Source organism: Sciurus carolinensis, chromosome 4 (genome assembly GCF_902686445.1).
Source record: "Sciurus carolinensis chromosome 4, mSciCar1.2, whole genome shotgun sequence".
Taxonomy (NCBI): domain Eukaryota; kingdom Metazoa; phylum Chordata; class Mammalia; order Rodentia; family Sciuridae; genus Sciurus; species Sciurus carolinensis.
This window is the reverse complement of record NC_062216.1, coordinates 14221174-14243998: the sequence shown is the minus strand read 5'-3', so window position 1 is coordinate 14243998 and position 22825 is coordinate 14221174. Positions and strand designations below refer to the sequence as shown.

Here is a 22825-nt window from a genome sequence, read left to right as displayed (position 1 = left end):
TACAACCAGGTTTTGCCTACATCCCTCAGCCCCAGCAAAGGCCCAGCATGGAGAAAGGTCATGTGGGGAGTTAGCAGTGGCCAGGGGACAGATCTGGCATCTGACCCGCTGGGCACAGGGCTGGAAGCACTGGAGCCCCTCAAAAACTCCCCTGGCTCCCCCCACACAAAGCTACCTCCTTCACATTCTGTGTCCTCCAAGCAGAAGCTGGCCTTGTGGCCCTCGGCCACCTTGGTGCCGTTGAGGTTCAGCAGGTCATAGTGGGTGAACACTTCCATGCTGTGGTAATGCCTGGGGGCCAGAGAGAGGTGGGGAGTGTCACCTGCAAGCAGTGACCCCACTGGCCATTTGCCTGAGGGAATCTCAAGCAGCATGGCCACTGGATGGTCAGGAGAGATGGGGGAAGGGCAAGGGAAAAGGTAAGGAAGCCGGTGACTGTGGTGCTTCTCAGAGCTTCCGGGCTGCGGAGTCAGCCAGCTGCTCACCTCGCAGAGCTTCGCCAAGCCTCTATTATTTTTAACAAGCCCGGGTCCTTCTGAGCCCTCAGGTGGCCCTCCCCATTTGCTTGGTACCCTTTCTCTAGACTTCATTTAAAAAATTATATTCTGATGTCTTTTAAAAGCATTTTAAGGTGGACGTATGGTAGGGAGGGAAAGAGGATGGGGGGAGGTGCCGTGGGTAAGCAGGGAGGTGGGAAAGAAGAAGCATTAAGGACACGCACTCTGGGGACATTCATCCACTTCCCCTCTAGACCCTGGGAACTGCGTGATGGCAAGTCTGTGCCGCTGCGTTGAGCAAATGAAGCAAGGAGGGGAAGAAGGAGGCCCGCTGGGAAGGAGAAGTGAGTCACTCTCAGGGAGCGACAGGGCTGCAGCGTGGGAAGGCCCATTGGACTCTGGAAGGGAGCTGTGGAGGGGCGCTTGTGCAAACAGGCTGTAGTTCCCCCGGCTGCCTGTTTACAACAGTCCATCTCTTCACTCGGGAGGAATTGAGAACAGATGCAGAGTCTTGGAAAGTGACGCTTTTGGCTCAGGATACACAAGGCAAACATGGCTGCTATGTGGAGCATTCTGGAATCCCTCACTGTCCAGGACCGGGGCTGAAGGCACCAGGCTGACTTTAGGGCCATCCCAACCTGCCACGTGTCTCCACCCTCACAGGGACATTTGGAAAAGGTACAACAGTGAAGAAGAAGGGACAAGGCCTGGGGGCGGGGGGGACTGCTTTGTTTGTGCTGGATCTCAGTTTCCTCCTCGGGAAACAGGAACAGTAACATCAGCCCCTCGCAGGGCAATGTTAGGAGCGAGTAGGATAAATGACAGAAAGGCCTCCCCAGGCTGGCGACAGGGCGGGTACTCAGTACCGCTCATTATCACTGCCAGCAGCAGCAACGGCAGTGGCATTGATACTACCTAGAGGTGGCATTACTCCGAGGCCCCGGCAGCCCCTACTTCCCATGCCTTACACGGTGGCCCCAAGCTCTCTCCGCAGTGCTCCGGCAATGGTGGGCAGAGGGAAGAGGGGAACGGAAAGGAGGGCCTTCTGAGGAAACAGAGGCTCTCTTTCCTCCTTCCTGTGTTTTAGCTTGTGCTAAAAATAACGCCAGGAGTTGCTAAGTCGGGCTTCCCCCAGTCACTCGTGTTTCTGGGTGAGATGGTGCTGAGCCAGGGGCCTCGGAGAGCATTCACAAGGAGCATTTTGTGGCGGTCCAAGAGATGACTTTGAAAGAGTCTATTTTGGCTTCCTGAAGGAGCCCAATGAGACATGAGGTCTGACTCATGGCCTAAAAATGTCTGCCTCTTTCAGAGAGGGGCTTATGTGACCGTGCTGGCCGGCTGGAAAGACTGAAGAGGAGTAGTTTATGTTCCGTTGTCTAAACAGAATTCAGACGGAGCCCACAGACGGGCTGTTGTGAGGCCGGCCACCTCCCGCGCTCCTGCTTCCTGAAGACCTGATTTAAGTCTCCTCTAGATTCATTTTTTCCCACCGTGAAAGCCGGGGAAGGAAGGAGCTGGTTTTATGGCTTCTCAATTTTCACCAGTTTCTGACCCGAATGTCTCTCCTTTACCTCTGGGGTGGACATGGGCATCCCCTCCACCCTGGGGACGCATCTCCCTCCCAACAGGCCCCAGGTGGAGCCTGGAGACCCCCTCTTACCACCCCCACACCTTCGGAAATACAGGTGGGGACCCTGGGAAGGCAGGAGGACAAGTTCTGGGCTCTCTTCCGGGATGAGAATCTAGGAGGGGGCCTGACGCCCAGCGTGGAGATAGGGAATGTAGACCTGGAGAGAAATTCCAGAACATGAAGAGAAGACAGTGAAGCCTCCTGCTTAATGGAGGTCCTTGTGATCTGGATAAAAGGAAGGAAGGACGGCCTTCATGGCGGGACGCAGAGCTCCTGTCCTAAGGCTCGGGAGGAGGCATGTGTTTGAGGAGAACGTGATGACAGACAGAGAGCTGGTTCAGAGAAGCACAGGAGGTTCAGGGGCCTTCTTTGCTACCCTTGGTCACTGGTGGCCCCAGCAACTCTCGACCCAGGACTCGATGCACTTGGCAGTGGTGTCTCCTCCCACAGCAGCCAAGTGTCCCCGGAGCCTCCCGCTGGATGGTATGGTGGAGCTCCGCCATGGTTGGGGCAACGCTCTCATCTGCAATTCAGAGACGCTGGGGGTGCTTTCCAGTTCAGAGGGGCTGCTACAAAAGCTGGGGCCTTTCAGTGGGTCCACCCTGCTGTCCTCAGGCAGCCCCTTGGCAGCGACAAAGACCCCTGACTGTGATGAGGGCCTCTCACTGGCTCAGAGGCCACACCGCATCTGTGGGCTTTGACCCTCCGTGGGTCTGCGCCGCATGTGGGAGGCACGGCCACTGAACAGAAGCCTCCCTTCTGCAGCAGTGCCATCCCTGACGTGGGGGGCCATTGCTATGCTGGGGCCCACTCCAGGGCTCCTCTAGCTCCCACCCAGCTCCTCCCCCAGGCTTCCCCTGGGACACAGCAGCTGCCCTGCTGTGGACACTGCTGAGCACTGGCACCCGGTTCTGTGTGGTCCCTGTCAAAGCTGTGACATGTTGTGCCAGCTGAGCAGGTGTGCCCACTTCCTGGGGCACAGAAGACAGCGGAGGGGGTTCAACAACATAGTGAGACCCTGTCTTAAAATAAAAGATAAAAAATGGGCAAAGGATGTAGATCTGTGGTTAAGCGTCCCTGGGTTCAATCCCTGGTACAAAAAAAAAGTCAGCAGAGCGTCCACATCAAGGTCATCAGCCAAGGGACTGCATTTGAGAGAGAACTGAAGGCATTTCCCCCATGTCCTACTGCTGAAGAAACTTCCAGGGGCATCAGTCCTTGGGTTTCAGCTTAGAGCTTTCCAAGAACATGGCCCTGTTCCTCATTGTAGCATCAATTAAATTGGGAAGGGCATGTGTTTCCCCATTCCCATTAATTTAAGCCAGGGTTCTCCTACTTGGCTCCACAGATGGGCTTCAAGTGTCTGTGAATCTGCTGAAATGGGACATTAAATCTTCCAGAATTTTTTTTTTTTTTTTTTTAAGTTGAGGCAGGGCCAGATTTCATCAGCCTCCCAAAGGGACCCAGCAGAGGTTTAGGCCAGGCACCCTGCTGGAAGGCCCACCCAAAGAGTCTGGAGAAGCCACCAGGTGAGGTGAGGAGTCCCCTCTTACGGTCCTGGGATCTTATGGTCATAGTGTCTCAGTTATGGACAGGAAAGGACACAGGCTTAGCTGCATGTTCTTCTCTACCCTTCCCTCCCAAACCATTGACTGGAACATCTGTAAGCAAAGAAATAAAATAGACCACAGAGCCAGGGTTCCCTGGGACTCCAGATCAGAACACTTCCATGATGTCGCCATGTGCCTATTCCTAGAGGAGAGACTGATTCCGTAGAGAGTAAGTACATGGCACTTGGAGACTCCTACCATGTCATCTTCGGGTGGGCCGCCATATGCAGGGCTGGGATGCAATTACCCTCCACTTATAGGCCCATGGGCAGCGTCAGCCCCACTGGCCCCTGGCCTCTAGCACGTGTTCTGAAGGAAGCCAGGTACCAGTATTACCGTGACTTGAACTCTATTCCACTCTTGCCCTGAAGAAGACTAACACGCTTCCATATGAAGATCAGATGTGCTTCGACTCATCAGGACTCTCACACCATCAAGACAGTCATCGTAAAGGAAAATCGGTGCCCCCAAATGCCATCATAGTCCTTTCTTTTGACATAGGTTGAACCACTCTATCCCCACACTGACTTGAACGTGACTAGGCCACACTTGTGAAGTTAAAGATAAGTTTCTGTTGAAGACACGGCAGAGACAACGGGAAGAGTGGCTGCTCTGGAATCAGGTGGGCCCAGGCAGGGACCCTGCCCAGCAACTCCCTGTGTTATCTTGGTCAGGTTACCCGACACGGAGCCTCCATGCCTTACCTAGGATGACACGGATTCAAGAGCCTGGCACTTAGAAGGGCCAATACTCTTGAGTGCTTCTGTCTTGTGATGACAGCATTACAGAGCACCAAGGAAGCCTGGAGGTCACCTAGACCAGGGTTCCTGGCTCTGGCGTGCAGTCGCCTGGGAGTCCTGTTAAAACTCAGGTTCGCATTCATAGTCTGCAGAGCACCCTGGCATTCGGACCCTCAGGTGACGGCAGATACACTGGCAGAGGCGCTTCGCTTTGAGAGGCAGGGACCAGTGCAAAGGCTTTGTTTTCTAGGTGGGGTACCTGAGCGCAGAGAAGGGGACTTACTGGAGGAAGTCTGAAGACCCCCGGGGAATTCCTGTCCTGTGAATGACAGAGGCCTCCTCCCTTCCTTTCCAACTGTGCCGACTTCTGTCTTCCTAATCTGCCCAGCTCAAGTCTGAGCACACAATGTGACCAAGCAGGCACAGTGGATCTTGATTAGATTAAGAGTCAAGGGGGAAAAAAAGAAAAGGAAAGGAAAAAAAGAAGGACAAAGGAAAAAAAGAAGGAAAGGCAGGAGGGTGAATCGGGTGGCTTCTGGTGGCCCCAGCTAGCACTGGCTCTAGAATTTCACTTTGTTCTTTGGTTCCAGCCCAGGATTTATAGCACTGGGATCATATCAACAGACTGGCAAGCTGGAAAGGATGCCAGAGATCCCAGGTGATGTGGCCTAGTGGCCTAACCTCATGCAACTGGCTGGAGAGCTGGCGGGGGAGCAGGGCTCCTGACTCCTGGGCCGGATTCTCTTTCCATACCCACTGTCTTCCTCAAGACATTTAGAACATGCATCAGCTGTAAAATACATTTCTACGTGAACTTGGCATCTGGCAATTGCAGAACCCTAAAGTGTTGTGTGTAGTTCCTACTGTGCATATGTGTGTGAAGCCCATCCGCGGAAGGTCCGTGGAAGCAGCGTGGTAATCCAGCCACTTGTTGCCTAGTGGTAGAAGAGCTGGGGACAGGAAAGAGGGACTCAGGGAGGGGGAGGTGGGCGGGGGGCTGGGAGTGGAGAGCAGCTTCTGTGAACACAGAAGAGCAGCCTGGGGGACCCTTCCCCGTCTAGGTGACCCGGGCCATTCTGGATCCCCCATCCGGGTCCTGCAGGACGTCAGGGTGGGGCAGGTGAGTGATGATGGGAGGGAGGGCCTACCTGTGGCAGTCGTGCCAGATCCATGCATGGCGACCGTTCTTGGGGCGGAAGTCGGACTGGCCGTTGTTGTGGATCTGGGAGGAGAAGCGCAGAAGGCGGCGGTAGCCCGTGGTGGGGTTGGTTTGGGCGGCCGAGGCCGAGAGGCAGTTCTCCTCCATGGCGCACTGCAGCATGAACATGGGCCGGTCCTCCAGATAGGCTGTCTGCTGGACCATCTCGGCATTGAGGACCAGGTCAGGGGCAGCTGGGGGCAGACATGGTGGTCAAGGGCGAGGACCAGGATTCACTTCTGGTCTCTGCTCTGTCCCTGCCACAGTCACCTCCTGGAACTGGCTCAAGGGCTCCTCAAGGTCACCCTTCTTGCTGAACGTGACCCCCAGTTACTCTTTCTCTTTGCTGGGCGTCCTCTGGACACCTCTTGGCTTATCAGGGCAGGTGGGCAGTCTGACAGGTGTTGAATGTGGTCAGTGGGCACAGGAGGGCTCCTTATGTTATTCCCTCTATTTTCCAAGTGGCTCCAAACTTTTCATAAGAAGAAGAAAGAACAACAATAACAATGGGGCGAGAGAACACTGCCACCTGCCCTGGTCTGATTCTCTGGGAATGATGTACTTTCTACTACGTGTGATATCGATGTAGATTTATGGTCTGCTAATACCGTACCCCTCAAAATACATTTTAACTGTGGATAAAAATCCATTATGACATTTGCTTCATGGCTACATAATATTTAATTCATAGCCCTATCTCATATTTTTAGATAAGTATGTTGGTGGTTTGAAACTTCCTTTCCCTAATCTACTCTAACATGCATTTAGCCAAACCAGCTGAGAGCTATGTTCCTGGACCACATGGCTACTGTCCCCTCCTTGGAGAAACACTCAGAGTAATGTGTTCAGCCTCTGCTGAGGAGCAGTCTTGGTAGTGGCCCTCTACAACTCACTTCTGCCATAAGGATGTTGAGGTATTATTCATCTCTCAACTCTCAATCCCCATACAGAGAAATCCCCTTGCATCTCAGAATCCAGAATAGTGAACTTCTCTTGACTCAGAAATTTTCTTCCATCTCATGGGCACTGTAAGTTATATTAATGAGGAGGTTTCCCCTCTTTCCTTTGGCTGCTAGGAAGCTCACTGCAAAATTAATGACCTACTCGGGGTAAGTGTATAGAACTCTATGGTACAAAATTTTAATTAACCTCTCTCCAAGCTCCATTTGTGCCAGTACCTGGCTTCCTTCTACCTGTTTTTATCTTGTGCTATCTTGAGTTTAATTTATTTAATTTCCTTTTGGAAAGGATGGAACATGGCAAATATAAATAATATGGTAGATAAAGAGAAAGCCCTGGCAGGGGTGTGGCTGTTCTGCTGTGCTTGGGCAGGTAAGGGGGTGACCTCCTATCCCTTCTCTCTGACTGGATGTGATAGCTGATGAGCTGCCTAGAGGAACTGCAATCAGCGGCTGCAAGTCCTGCTTTGTAGGGGCTGGGAGGTGCTGACAGAGTTCAGTTTACTCACATTCCTTTTTATGGTTTAGATGTGAGGTGACCCCCAAAAGCTCACGTGTGAGACAATGCATGAAAGTTTAGAGGTGAAATGATGGGGTTGTGAGAGTTCTTAACCCAATCAGTGCATTAGTCTACTCGATAGGGATTGTTTGGGTGGTGACTGTAGGCAGGCAGGGCGTGGGTGGAGGAGGTAGGGCCCTGGGGAGTGGCTTTAGGACGTATATTCTGTCCTTGGTGAGAGGAGCAGCCTCTTTCTGCTTCCTGGTGCTATGTCCTCTACCGCACTCTTCCGCCATGATGTTCTATTTTGCCTTGAGCCCCAGGGAATGGAGCCTGCAGTCTGCGGAGTGAGACCCCGGGAACCATGAGCGCCCATGAACTTTTCCTCCTCTAGAATTTTTCTTGTCTTTTGGTCACAGTGGTGAAAAGGCTGACTAAAACAACCCTCGTCCTCGGAGATGGTTAAAGGACAGTGATCATTGTTCACTAAGCACTTGAACATACGCATCATCGCATTTGATCCCCAATCTGCAGGGACAGCCGCAAGTGTACGTCCCGGCAGTGCAGTCTGCCAAGGTCCGCGAACAGGACAGGGCCTGCTCCGAGTTCTCTGGTCAGTTAACAGGCCTTGCAACAGAGGTGGCTCAGCGAGGCTCACCAGGTCACACAGGGAGGGCCAGGTTTGGGGTCAGGAGGACAGTCACCCACGAGGCTGTCCTGCTGGTCCTCTCTCAGCATGGAAGAAGCCTTTGTGAGCTGGGCCATTGCAAATCCTGGCTGGGCTTCTCCTTAAATGTCCATCTCTCTAGAACTCCCAAAGTGTAACCAGGCAGCTAAATTGCCTCCAGGGTCCTTTTTCTTTGGTCCAGGGGATTAAACTCAGGGGCAGTTGACCACTGAGCCACATCCCCAGCCCTTTTTTGTATTTTACTTAGAGACAGGGTCTCAATGAGTTGCTTAGGGCCCCACTAATTGCTGAGGCTGGCTTTGAACTCGAGATCCTCCCACCTCAGCCTCTCCAGCCAGTGGGATTACAGGCATGCGACACCACGCCCAGCTCTCCAGGGTCTTAAAACAGGAAGTGATGTACAGAGCAGGCGGGAGGAGGGAAGCAGATGTCTGTGCGGAGTCCTGTTGTGGCTACACCTGCTTTCCTAGCCTCCAAGGAACATGTCATCTTCCTCATTTAACTGGCATGAGAAAGGAGCCCGTGGTCACACACTTTGCCCTTGCTCACTGAAATAGTCAACAGTGGCCCCGTGACTTGAACCCAAGCCCCGCCCCTGACTCCTAAGACTGCCTGCCGCTTTCTTGCCCCTGCATCACCAGCAAGCTCCCTGACCTGGGCCTGGGGTTGCTCATCTCTCGCCCCAGCTCTTCTCACTTAACCAAGTGCCGTCCTCCTTCCCTCAGCCTGGCAGGGTGGTGAAGGGGGGAGGCGACCCCCCAAGCGCTCACTTTCTGAGCAGGCGACTCCGGCCCCGTACTGCACCCCACCCTGGGGGCAGACCACATCCTCGTCGTGGCGGCAGTGCGCCAGGGACAGCTCTGTTCCCGAGCACTTCACTCCACTCATGACCACTTTGTTGGTGTAGACGTTCCCGTGCCAGTACCAGGTCTCCTGCATGAATCGAAAGAAAGGGCCAGTTTGTCACCTTGACCTGTCACTCATATTCCATCCACTGACAGCCTCACAAAAATCCCATGGCTTTTCGATCCTATTTTTCAGCTGGAGTTGGCTGAGGGGCAGGGAGTCACTCACCCCAGCCAGGCAGTTAGGTGGTGGCAGAATGACTGAGAAGCCAGGTCTCCCTGAACCTACCACTTGGATTCCGCCATTCTGCCCCTTGGGAAGGTAGAGCAGTGGTCGAGGTCAAACGGTTGCTCAGTATTACAGGTCAGGAAGGACAGGCACCTGCAAGTGAAGCTGTCCTCTTCCTGTCCTGAGCCACGGCAGACATTGCTAATCAACAGAAACATTCTCTCCTCTAAGCCTGAATGTGATTTCAGAATCCTGCTTAACACAGTGCTCCGGGAAGACCCAACCAATCAAATGGATTTGCAGGAGAGAAGAAACCATTTGCATATGTCAATCATTAGTTAGAAATCTCATAAAGTCTAACTTCTGGATTTAATTCTGGGGAAAGCACTTAATAGGGTGGTTCTTCACAGAGACTGAGGAGCCCCCATGTTTGTGACACTGAGATTTATTGTGCCCCTTCAATCTTTGGGGTTCCAAAACATTGTTTGAATATACTATCTCACTTCAGAGAAATTTCCAGTGGAGAAAAGTGATAATCAGGGGGAGTAGAGTTAGGTGCAGAGCTGGGATGAGGATCCAGGTTTATGTTCCTGAGGTCTCGGTTGCTATTTGGGGGGTGGGGTGCTGGGGATCAAACCCAGGGCCTTGTGCTTATAAAGCAAGCACTCTACCGACTGAGCTATCTCCCCAGCCCCTGTTCCTGAAGTCTCTAGGGTTAATTGTATGTGTTGACTTACAAGCTACCAAGATACTTGGTCAAACACTATTCTAGATGTTTCTGTGATACAGTTTTTAGATGAGACTAATATTTAAATAAGTTGACTTGCATAGCACAGTACCCTCCATAATGTGGATGGGCCTCATCCCATCAGTTGAAGGTCTTAAGAGAAAAAAAAGACTGAGGTCCCTCCAGGAACAGGGAATTCTGCCTGCAGAATGCTTTTGGACTTGAGCTCCATCAACTCTTCCCTGGGCCTGCCCTGCAGAATTTGGACTTGCAGTCAATTTCTTAAAAATCTCAACACCTCCCGCCTTTTGCATATATAGTCTTAACCCTCTGTGTCCATGTGTTCTGCATCCAGGGATTCAACCTCCACAGGTAGAAAAAAGTGTTTTAATTGTATGTGTACTGAACATATATATATTTTTTTCTTGCTAGTATTCCCTAAACAATACAATATCACAACTATTGACATAGCATTCACATCACATTAGGTATTATTTACAGTAAACAGGAGGATGTGTGTAGGTTATATGCAAATAAGATGCCATTTTACATAAGGGGCTAGAGCATCCTTGGGCTTTGGTATCTGGGAGGGGTGCTGGAACCCATCCTCCACAGATGCTGAGGGATGGGATCATCATACATTCATATGCCCTATTGGTTGTATTTCTCTAAAGAACCTGACCAACACCCTCCTTATTCTCCAGATGAAAAAATGGGTCTCCCTATCCTTGTATTTGAATATACCACCAGGATAACTCTGCATCGGGTACAGTCACAAGAATAGGTTCCTAATTAGAATAAGTCATTCCCCATGTATGTATAATATGCTACTGTCATGTATATCTAAAAAGAACAAATAAAATAAAATTTTAAAAAATGTGAGTCTCAAGCAGAGATGGGGATTGCAACTGACGGCAGATTTGGGACCGATGTTAGGTCCAGGCCCGTTTTGTGACCACTGCTGAGGCCCAGGTGTCTTAGGCCTGAGCTGACAGAGAACAAAAACAGCTGGACAGGGCTCTGTTGAAACGTGGCGCTGTTTTTCCACTCTCCCTGGAGAACCAGAGTGAGCCCAGCTGGTCATAAACGGTGTTAGCAGAAACACCGCGTTGCCCAGGGCAGCTGAACCCTGAGGGTGTGGGCCCCTGGGTTACTGGCCTGTCCCTCCTGGAGGCTGAAACAAAGAGCCACAGGGAAGCCCGTGTTCAGGACTCAGCACCTCCCTGGGATGACCTGGGTGCAGCCAGCCTGGGGAAGACAGGCTCCATAGAGTTCCTTCGCTTCCCTCGGGGCTCCCCGCTCCACTCCCGTGAAACGCCTTTCTTAGGCCCCAGCAGGGCAGCTTGGGACCAGGAGCTGAGCGCAGGTTAACACGCGAGGTGGGTCTCAAAGCATCTTCCTGCTGAATGGAAGTGTTCAGCACCAGGATACTGAGGGCTTGGAATGATTCTTTCCATGTCACAGGGAGGAAAACAGGCACAGAGAGTGGCCGCTTTGTCCCACACAGTCATGATGCTGCTGGTGGGATGGAGTCAGAAGAGCCAGAGCATCATGGTCCTGCGCTGCCTTATGACAGGGTGGGAGAGTGGGAATGCCGGGCCAGAGCTCAGAGGCTCAGCTGAGTCGCCCTGTCTTTGCAGAAGGGGACCTGGGAAGAAGGGACAGCTGACAAGACAAGGGCACTGGACACAACTTTACTAGTGTCTCAGGGCAGGATGTGTGAGGCACGGACAGTCAGGAAAGGCTCTAGCCAGAGGGGGCTTCTAAGGGAACGTAAGCTGTTTGGGGTATAGCTTTGGGGTCAGTGGTCACCAGGTTCCAAAGAACTGAATTGCTTTTCTCTGCAAAAGGCAAATCAGGACACCAAGGCTCAGCCCCAGCCCAGGGACAATCCAGTGCAGAAACAGAGTGGGCTTCAGACAGCAAAGTCCAGTCCCTTGTTTTGCACTGGAAACAGGCCAGAGGCAGGGAGACACCTGCCCAGGCTCAGAGGTATAGGGGACAGAGCTGGAGCTGGACAAGGTCTCCTGCCTGCAGGGGCAGGGCGTGGCCAGGAAGGCTCCTGGAAGAGGATGCTGGTGGACGATGGGGAAGGTCAGGCTGGGCGGAGGGTGGGGCAGGGCCTGAGGCCCGGGCTTCTCACCTGGAAAGCGTTGCTGGCGAACCCCAGGCCCAGCTGCCGGCAGACCACCATGGCCTCCACGATGCCCCAGTTCTCGCCACACACTGTCCCCCACACCAGGGACCCATTTCTCTCTGTCAGCACCTCCACTCGGCCCTCATAGGGATTGCGGCCCCCGTTGAGGCGCAGCTGTGGACGGCAAGGAAGGTGTGGTCACCAGGACAGAAAGGAGCGTCCCCTTAAGCCCCAACTTCCCCAAGCCAAGGGGTCCTGCCTGGGCCATGTCCAGATTCGGCAGCAGCCTCTGGCTGGGCTAGGGGTGTGGCTCAGCGGTGAAGCACTTGCCTAGCACGTGCGAGGCCCTGGGTTTGACCATCAGCCCTGCAAACAACCCCCTCCCCACCCAAAATAGCAGCATCCTTGAGAGCTTCCTGGGTGGTGGCATCACAGCAACCTGGGCTCCTGCACACAGAACTCTGCTGGTAATGTCAGCACCCCCGAGAGATGAAACGGATGGTGCTAGATCCAGTCACCCACCCAGTGGCACTGGGTTTGGATGGGACACTTACAGACTTTTAAGAGGTCGCACCACGTCTCTCCCTGTGCAAGTCCTTTAGGACAGGAGCCTTCAGCCCTTCCACAACCCCCGGATGCAGTAGTGCTATGGGAAAGCGGAGTCTCAGATAAGCTAAGCACCTGTCAACGACCCCAATTCCATCCACTGATGGCCAGAGCCCTTGTCCAAGGCTGCTTCCGTCCAAAGGCAGGCAGCAATGAACTGGAACTGGGGACCAGGTTGGTCTCCCAGGAGGAGGTCAGGCTTTGGAGGCTGGCCTAGGCATTCTGAAGCATTCACTGTTCATGGTGGCCCGGGGTCTGGACTAATCCCTGGGGCTTAGGGTGCTTGTCCCTGTGTCCCCTATCTGTCTCTGGTGTCCTCTCAGTGGCTGCTACCTTGACTCCTCCCTCCCTACTCCCCTGGCCTTCAGCCTCCAGCCTCCTGGCTTGGCCCTGGCTGTGGGCCAGGTAAGGCTCTGTGTCCTGACAGGGAGACTCGGGGGCCTGTGATAGAGACTACAGGCCTCACTGTGCCTAGACCTTGGGACAAGTTCTCTGCAAAACCAAGCCCTGAACTTCAGGAGCCTGCAGTGGGGCCTGGGGGAGCCTCCCCTTCCCCTGGGCCTGGTGCCCGGCTCCTGCCTCCACCCCTGGCAGCCAGGGCATGGTGAAGGGCATGGGTGTGGACCCTCCAGTAGACGAGCCTAGCTCCCATGTTTAGCATGGCAGCCCACAGGGATGATGAAACGCAAATTGACTTTCCATTGGGTTTTTGTTTTTCAATTCCCCATAGACTGTGTCCTGCCTTCCTGACTGCCTCTGGGGCAGATGGCTCCTTCCCCTGCCACTGCCTCATAAAAACTGGCTTCCCTTTGTCACCTCAGGTAGTAGGAGGTGAGGACAAGGGGCCTGGAGAACCTGTTCACTTTTGCTGCTTCCGGAGGGTGGTGTGCTCCCACGTCAGTACCCAGTGAAGACTACTGTCTCTTAGACTGTCTTTGGGAGGCGTCAGAGGGTTACCCCCTTGATCACAGCTGCTTTCCTGGCCTTCCCCTAAGTGGCAGTGTCCCCACCCTGGATTCTAAAACCTAGTGAAGTTTCAGAGGCTCTGGCCAAAGAACGTGGCTTCCACATTGACTCTGGGGCAAGGAAATCACATGGTCACCGATGGCACTTTCCAAAGCCGCTCCAAGACTGACCAGACCTGGCACCACATCTGTGACAGGGAGCAGCTTTGACTGCTCTGGAAGGATCCAGGTGGTTTATACACTGGGGTGGGGTTTTTCTCTTTTCTTAGAAGCATAAGAGTGGTTGGTCATGGTATTAACTCGGCATGGAGCATGGCTAGCCATTCCCAGGGTCCCACCTCACAGGCCAGCATCTGGTGACTCCTGGGCTTGCCAGCTGAAGGTGGGCTGACCTCGCCAGTGGCAGTATCCCTAGGAGGCCTCAGGGACAGCCAGAAGCCTCTGGTCTGCACCTTTCTACCACCATTCAGTGAGGCGACCAGGAAGGCCAAGCCTCTCAAAGTCTCAACTGCCAGGCACCTCCCTTCCCTGCTCCTTTGGGCCTTGGTGTTGGCAGTACAGGGGTTAAAGGAGGGCGGGAAGTGCAGGCAGCTGGATTTCTCTGAGCATGAAGAGGGAGGACAAAGCAGCCCCAGGTTGCACCATGTTTTGATGAGGTTGTGGCCAGTCAGTCCCACTCCGGTTTTTGGAGGTGGTGGGGCAGGAGGTGAGGAAACACAACCCAGGTGTTAATAGTTAAGGAAGTGGGGACATCCCAACTCCCAGGCACAAGGGCCAGGCCCTCAGCTGGGGGGAGCTGCAGGTGGAGAAGGGCACCACCAGGTGGGTCAGCGGGCTCAGGAAGCCCGCCTGCCACGCGCAGAGCCTCCACTGTAGCGCCTCTCTCCCAGCAGGGAGAACATCAAGACTGCCGAGGCTGGAAGACAAGACCGCCTGGCCAAGTCAGCAGCCCTTCCCCGTGGCTACTCAATGGGGCTGGAAGGGAAGGGGACCTAGGAGTCATCTCTCCCACTTCCTCCTTTCACGGCGGAACCCAAAGCTTTAGATGAATTAAGGAATCAACTATGGGTGATTATTAAGCACTGAACTGGGTCCCCTCCTATATATTACGTTGACGCTTTGACACCCCCCCTCCACGTGACTATACTTGGAGATGGGTCCTTTCAGGAGGTAGTTAAGGTCACATGAGATCGTGGGGGCAGACCCTAATCCAATCTGACTATAAGTGTCCTTATAAGACAAAGAGACACCAGGTACGTAGGTGTAGGCACAGAGGAAAGGCCAAGTGAGGACATGGGTGGAAGGGACCATCTGCAAGCCCCAGGACAGCGGTCTCAGAGAAACCACCCCGCCAACGGCTTGATGTGGACTCCAGCCACCAGACTGTGAGAAAACATTTGTGTTGTTTCAGACTGAGGTCTTCTGCTACAGCAGCAGACAGATAAAGCTCAGGAGTCTTGACTGATTCTGCTCCGTGTGGCCGTGGACGCCCTGTGGAGCCCTGCGCCTGGCCATGCAGAGCCTAGTCAGCTGCCACAGTATGACAAATGGTGCTGCCCGTAGGTAGGCACGTCTTCCACAGGAATGACCTTCGGGACAGAACCCACAGATGCAGGCGTGAGCCCTCCCACACCCAGGCTCGAGCCCACCAGGATCATGCATTGCCCTGGGCCCCTGGAAGGTGAGGGCTGCTGGCGTGAGGAGCTGGCACGTCTGTGGCCATGACCTTATATGGTGGTTCTGAAAACTTCACTTTCACTCCACCCGACTCCAACCTGTCACAAGAGTGCCGGAGCACACCAGGACGCGTGGCTCGTCACCTTTTGTGGGTCGATTAGGGCTCCCTGGGAATGCTGCTGGGCAGCTCAGATGGCAGGCTCACTCCCGCTCACCCACAAGTGAACTAGACACAGCTCAGCCAAGTGCTGTGGGCTGCGCAGGGCCCCACCGGGTGAACTGCAAGAGACGTGTCACGCTGACTGGTTCAGCAGCACCTCGGGTGTGCGAGTGCCGACGGCAAGAATGGCCCTCCAAGTGGGGGCCGGCTGGGGAGCCATGCTGCTCCCGAGTGTATCTGCATTTCTCATTGTGTAACTAACACTTGAGAAGCAATTCCAGTGGGCCAGCCTTGTACCAGATGCCCAGCACGTGACCAAACTCAAGGCGTAGCAAAGAGCAGTGCGCAGGAGTCCCTGGGCCTTTTCACAGGATCGGATGGACCCGTGGAAGGCAAGGAGGAATTCATCTTGTGGGCTACTCAGTGGGCAAGGCCACCCAGGGCAGGAGACTCGGTGCAGGTTTCAGAGGCCACACATCAAGAAGGGGCGGGTGGGCGTTGCTGTGTCCCTGCTTCAATGTCCATTCCCTTTTCTTTCCCTCTGGTTACCGATATTGTCTGGACTGGACTGTGGGCTATGCTCACATCTGTGTGGCTTGTAGACCTGCTGTCCTCAGGGTCCTTGGAAAGGGCTGTGGAAGAGTCACAGGTGCTACAGACCGAGCGCCCTGCAGGAAGGACCGAGTTACCATCACACTGCAGGTCCAGCCCCATAGCAGAGTATGGCCTGCAGGGGTAGCCAGGCATCTGCCACTAAGGAAGTGGTACTTGTGCATGTTTTCTCATTTGGCATGTTTACAAATGCTAAGTGACATTGACATTCATAGCAATAGCAGCAGAGCCTGAGCCCTTTCTGAGTTCCCCTCATACACTCTGGAGAATCTTTCCCAGAGAGGCCACCTAGTCTGTCCTTTCTGGGGCCTTGGTAGGATAGTCCCCTCAGGCATCCAGTCTCCTACCTTCTTCTGAAAGCCCATGATGGGGATGTTACACCTCACGCCGGCGTCCTCCTCGTGGTTGCAGCCCTGGGCCTCGGTGTTGAGTTTGCACTCTATGATGGACTTCTCAGTCCCCGTGCACTGGACCTCGTTCAGGTGGATGGGCCCCATCCCTGGTGAGGAAGGGAAACATGGACCATGAAGGCTTTGGAAGGAAACCTCTGGCACTGGAGAGAAAGCCCCGGACGATGAGAACCTATCTCTCCTATCCTTAAGACTCTCCCAATCGCCTCTTAGTCAGCTCAGAGACCCAGCTTCTCCCTGGAAAGAACATTGTGATTTTCTTGGGATTCCCTTCCATCATCAGAGCAAATAAAGTTCTTTACTAAGCTGAGGTGTGATCTTGGCCAAACCACACAGGGTTTCTCACACAGATAAAGGAGTTGGACTAGAAGATATCTAAGTTTCCTTCCCCACTTCAGTATTCCAGGCATTTAAGAATCCTAAGGCTTGACTGTTGCCATGTCATTTAGGGTTCTTGCAGGAAACAGGTGGTGTTTGAGTTAGAAATTTGGTGTTTGCTTAGAAAAAGGGAGTTTTTAAATGAAGGTAAGGATGGAGTGTAGAAATCCCAAAGGAAGGTCCAGTACTGGGGGACTGATAACATGGGAGCTCAGGTGCACCCCTGAGGGTGAGGAGAAGAAGCCACCTGATAAGTGCTGTCCTCCTTGGTGGAGGGACACAGCACCCATGGGAGTCCTGAGGGGAAATAAACACCCCACCTGCTGTCCTCTCTTCTCTAGTTCCGGTCAGTTGACCAACCATGCTTCTGGGGCACTTGGGACCCTGGGCAAGAGTGGGGAGTGGAACTGGAGGGGCAGAGAGGACACATCCAGCAAGTGATCCTTAGTGACAACGTGGGGATCTTGGTGCCACTGGGATGACAATAGTGAGGCTTCCCAGCTGGGGAGAGAATTCCCCACCCTCTCTGGACCACTCTCCAGTTCCCTTCTGCTCACAGAGGAGACACCCCTCTGCCAAGGCCATTAGGCAGCAGCAGGTGCAGCTCTTTGCAGGTGCTCTGGGCTTCACAGACCCCATGTCCTTGGACCCTGCTCTGCTGCTAGCTCGTCACGCGGGTCCTTCCCTCAGTGCTCTAACGTGCCCTCAAACCTCCTGTCTTCCTGAGGCTCTCCTGTGACCCCTCGCCTCCCTCAGGCCTGGCATGCTCCTCCCCACTGGGGCAAACTCCTGGGAAGAGTCTCCTGGTTTCGTTCCCTCTGGGATCTTCCTCTGCCTACTTCTCTACCAGCCCTTCCTGTTCCAGAAAATGGTACCTCCAACCACCAAGCTGTTTTTGCTGGAATCCCAAGTCTTCTATTGGACCTCCTCCTCCTCCTGCATCCCTGACAACCCATCAATCATGTTCTGCTCACTCTTCAAAATCTGGATGCTTTTTTTTTTTTTCCCCATTTCCATCACTATGACACGGTAACCCTATAATCTTCCATATGCAGAGACATGATGGCCTGCAAGTCTCCTTCCTGCTGGCTTGTTTCAACCTATTTGCCACAGAAGAGCCCCCAAGAGCTTTAAATGCATGTTGCATCATGTCACTCCCACCTGAAAATGCCTGGCTGGCTTCTTAATGCACCTGGGGAGACGTGCACAGAATTCACAGACCTCAAGTGGCCTCCGAGGTCCTGTGTGATCTGGCTTTGCTCTTGTGCTCCAGCCCTCCTGCTGTCCTCACCTGGGCTGGGTCTCATGGCTCCTCCATGGAGCTGAGCACTCCCTCTGCCTGGACCGCTCTCCCTCCCACGGCTCACCAGCTGACTCCTGCGCATCCTTCACTTCCCTAGAGAAGCCATTCCGACCCCCACATCAGCCACGTCTGCTTTGGATTCCCGCACTCAGCACTCTGCTTTACCGAACCTCTGTCTTACCTGCTGGACCAAGGACCCACAAGGGCAGGGACCCTGGCTTTCCCTTTGTAAGTTCCCAACCAGTGCCTGGCGTACAGCAAATGCTCCCTAGGGTCTCTGCAGATGCGGTTGGCCTCACTGAGCACCTGATGCCCATCAGCCGTCAGGCTAGGTGTTGGAGATTCAAGGAGGGGTAAGGCGGACCTCCGTGCTGAGAGCTCCCGGTCCTTGGGGAGGCAGGAGTTACAAAGACTGGTGACACAGTGAGGTCAAGAATAAAAACGGTGAGAACAACAGGCGACCCTACCGGGGGCTCTGAGACAGCCAGGGTTTAACTAAGCATGCCGAGGCCACAAACTGATTTCTGGGATCCACTCCTCCAGGAGTCAAGAGCCAAGTTCCCATTTCCCTGGAAATCCATAAGTGATGATGCTTCCAATTCCCTGGAATTTTATAAATTTATAAACCCTTGAGAGACAATGGTTGCAAGTACCCAAGGACTCAAGAGTGCAAAGGAAGGACACAGTACAGATCCTAAACAGAGCCCTTGAAGCAAGCAAGGGCCACAGCTCGTGGGTCACAGCAGCGGCTTTCTGACAACCTTGAGGCTGGTGGTGGGGATTTGACGACAGATGATCTTTATTGAGCGCTCACTCTGTTGGATGGATCCCGTCCTAAACACACCGCTTACAAACATTTCATCATTATATCTGTCCCTCAAAATGAAGAATCTGAGTAGCAAATATGAAGTAACTGACCTAGTGGGGGATCCAGGATTCAAACCAGATGGTAGCCACACAGCCTGTTCTCGCTAAGTTTCTGAAGCCCTTTCAGGAGAACCAGGAGGGGAACCTAGGGTGGAAAGGAGCTCAGCAGATCTGGTTTAAGTGCCCCATCTTCCCTTGGGATGCTCCAGCCCTCTCTTGCTCCTGGAGGGCTTTCTCCTTTCTGCCTACCTCAGAGGAAGACTTCAAGTGACACTTCAGATCCGCCCCCATCCCTGGCATAGCTTGATAAGACCTCAAGTTCATCTAAGCTGCTGCAGCCTTTATACCTTTGGCTTAGGAGGCAATTGGTTGGGGAGCTGGCCCCTGGCTGAATCTAATCTCAGGACGGAAGGCCGGGGAGCCATGGATCCTGAGCTGTTCTCATCTGTGGAAGGGCAACGATAATACTGATTGTGTAGGCCTGAGGTTGTGAGGAATGGGGGAGACTAAGTCCTTTGAGTTCCTAGAGACTCGGGAAATGGCAGGCATTGTGATCAGTATCATTTCTTATATGTCATCAAATATTTGCTAGTATAAGTTATCTTTGAGATTATTTCTTATTTCTCCCACTTGATACCAGCTCTTTAAGAGCAGAAACCATAACTAAAAATGTTGGTGGGATAAATGAATTCTCCACTCCAGGATCCTGTCAAATGGCCTTCAAATGATGGTTGGTGTTGTTAGATCACAGCGTGGGCCTAGTCAGGAGACCGTTTAACTCGAGGCCTATCTAACAATCGGTCTGTCTCCTGACTTAATTTCTGTGCAAATGTGTGTTACTCTCCCAGATATCAAGGGACACGTCCCTGGAAGCATGTGCCAAGGGCCACCCTCTGGCATATCAGAGGCAGAACCCAGAGATGGGAGACCCAGTGTGTCCTGCCTTCTTCCCTGACCCTCCTGTTCTGTGATGGTGGGACACTGTGGGGGATGGTGCTGAAAGGCTGTGCACACTGGGGTTCTGCTCTCGTGTGCCTGGGTAACTGTGGGCCCCGGGGTTCCCTTTGCTGATCTGAGCTTGACATTCAGCATCCCTGATCCCCAGCTTTTACCTGTCTCTGGGTTCTGGATTGCTCTCTAAAGCCCTCTCTTCATAGCGCCCTCCCACCTCCACCCCGGCTCTGCCCATCCTCCACTATAGACCTGGCCTGGGTAACCACAGGTTTGGAGGAGCCACAGATGACCTCCTGGATCAATGCCACGGACTCTGTAGGTCCAGGCCATTAAGCGGTCAAACGGACAACTAAGCAGGCAACAATCAGATTTTAGAAAATAGTGCCCTGCTAACAATACAAAAGAATAGGACTTACGGTGCTCTGCCTATTGTCAAGGTAAAGCCTGTTTCACAAAACTTCTGCTTCAGTTTTGTAAATGTCTTACTGTGATCAGAAGGGTTTTAAAGCCACTTCTCTAGCATGGCCCTGCCAAAAGAGCAGACAGCAGCCACGTGTGGCTGCTGAGCACTGAAAATGTAGCCAGTACAAACTGAGACAGGCTGTCAGTGTGAATTATATCCTGATTTCAAGGACTAGTATTAAAAATGTAAGCAGTCTTATTAATAGCATTTATATTGATTACATGTTGAAATCATAATATTTTGGATATGCAGAGTTAAAGGAAATATTAAAGTTAGTTTCACTAACTTCATGTGGCTATTAGAAAATTCAAAATTACACATGTGGCTTGCGTTATGTTTCTATTGGACAGTGTCGGTCTAGAGTAATGGAAGGTCACCAGGTGTCTGTTCAGATGACTCTTCTTATTGTAGTGGAACAGGTTCATTCATCTGCTCATTCATTCTTTGTCACATGACCATCTTGGGAGCACTATGTGCTGGGCACAGACTCTAAGGACACGGAGATAAAAGACACAGGCACAGTCCTTGCATAATCCTCAGTCTTGCGGGGAGGTGACTGTGTCAACAGACAACTGGAGACCCGCTATGCAGGGTTCTGAATACCAAGGACAGCCCTTCATGACCCAACATCCATCCTGTGAGGCTGGAACCAGACAGAGCCTCAGACACCATCCATCCAGCCACCTTGCCTTACAGGGAAGAATCCCAGGCCCAGAAGGTTCCTCAAGGTCATGGGGCAAGGAGGTAGCTGAGCCAGGATGAGAATCAAGATTGCTCAGCTCTGAGCCACTGCCCTTTCGCTACCCTGGGTGTGGGTGTGGTCACTTGGTTCGTCAGGGCCAGGACCAAAGGACTGACCCTGCCTGCTCTGTGACACTGAATGTGGTACTTTTCCCTTTCTGCCTTCTGGAGTTGCCCACCCAACGTGGCAGGAGATGATGAGTCACCCACTGGCTTTCTCAAGGCCAGCAGTGAAAATGCCCAGGGCCTCTTTTTCCTAGAGATCACCAGGCCTCAGAAACCTTTGGCAGCTCCGGGCAGTGAAACCATTATGTCACCAGCACCCGCCCATGGTGAATGGAATGTTCATGTCACTGGGAACTTGTTTATTCCTCAGAATGAGTGGCCCTTGTCCTGCAGGCCTTGGGAGAGGACAAACCCTCATGTGGGTCCACAGGTAGAGAGGTCTGTGAGAATATTTAGGAGTCAAGGGGACCCTGAAGAGTTCTCTGGGACCAGGGAGGAGGACTGCTTGTCAAATGGAATGATGGAGGCCACCAGGTTGCACGGTGTCTTGCTAACATCAACCCCAGGTCTTCAACCTTCAACGCGCAGCCAGCTTGCCAGCATGGATTGGAGAGCAGAGTAGAGAGGAGTTCCAAATGTGACTGGAACTGGGCTTGTTGGGGATAAAAGGGGCCAAATCTGAGCCTGAAAAGACGGGTTTCAGTCTTTCTCTGCCATCAGCTATTGCGGTGACCTCTGTCAGACTTGTTCTCCTGAGCCTCAAATTCCTCATCTGAAGGACTGGAGGACCTGGAGTCCTTTCGAGCACTGCTGTGACCCCAAGACTGTCACTAGTCCACAGGAGCCTCCATTTAAGAGCTGTCCCATGGTAGCTAGGGCACTGTATCCTACAGAAAGAATCAACAATGGCCACAAACAGATGAACTCGACTGCTAGAAGTGGGAGAGCTTTGACGGAGTTGGAGGGGAAGTTCAACCCAGGACTCTGGAGTCTCATACAGGGAACCACTGGATATGGTGTTCAGGCCCTGGGTGAGGGGGACTATTACTCCTCCAGGCTGCCGTCAATGACCTCACCACATGCCTTCCTGTGGGGTGATGGCCCCTCATCTGACATTATGTGAACATCCTCTCCCCACCGTGCAGGACTCCCCACGCCTCGTCCATAGCCCAAGCCCCTTCCTCCCCACGTCCTCCCAGCCAGAGCAGCCCAGCCGCCCTGGCTAGCCAATGCTGGAATGATCCCAGGAAATGACTGACCATGACTTTCCTCACCCAAACAGTTCTCCTGGGGAGGGCCGTGCACTCACAGGGTTGTGGTCGGTCTGGGGCAAAGACTCCTCCTTCGGAAGGACCAGGGCAAGCATGAGCCATCTTCATGAGGCCCTAACCTGTCCTGCCATCTCAACAGACAGCCCCCTTAAAAGCTTTCTTACATACGTTCTTTGCTCACATGAAAAAATTTGTTTAGGACACTTAATAAAAACCAGGCCCTTTCTCATTAGTGTCTCATGAGGTCAGAGAAGGGCATCCTGGTCACTCTCTCAGCTGTCAGGGGACACTGTAGAGCTAGCAGGGTGGAAAAGTAAGGTGACAGTGGGTTCATTTGTGTACTGCATGGCCTATGGCCTGAGACCCTTTCCTGGAGGAAGGTCCAAGAATCCTGTCTTTCTTTTGATGGGGCAGCAGAGAGCCCAGGGTCAGGAGTCAGGAGTCAGGAGACCGAGGTCAGAGTGTTCTCTGGCTGCTACTGTTGTTTTGTTCTGAGGACTGACTCCCTTCTCCAGGCCTCAGCTTCCAAACCCATGAAATGGGGATTCCGTGTTCTCCAACCCCGACTGTCTGGGGAGAAGTTTGGGATTCTCTAATGGAGCAGCAGCTGCTGGTGGAGGAACACAGCACAAGGGCTGGATGAGGTCACGGCT

General features: G+C 53.1%; 1 protein-coding gene across 2 annotated transcripts in view; it reads right to left on the bottom strand.

Moving 5' to 3' along the window:
* The window catches only part of Loxl2 (lysyl oxidase like 2), an 83959-nt gene that overhangs the window by 5199 nt on the left and 55935 nt on the right, over positions 1-22825 (bottom strand). For both annotated transcript variants that reach the window (XM_047549408.1, XM_047549409.1), the window contains exons 7-11: positions 16127-16278; positions 11766-11933; positions 8592-8754; positions 5626-5869; positions 176-291 (exon numbers count right to left, since the gene is read on the bottom strand). In XM_047549408.1, coding sequence (XP_047405364.1) covers positions 176-291; positions 5626-5869; positions 8592-8754; positions 11766-11933; positions 16127-16278 — 843 coding nt within the window. The remainder of the gene's footprint in view (positions 1-175; positions 292-5625; positions 5870-8591; positions 8755-11765; positions 11934-16126; positions 16279-22825) is intronic.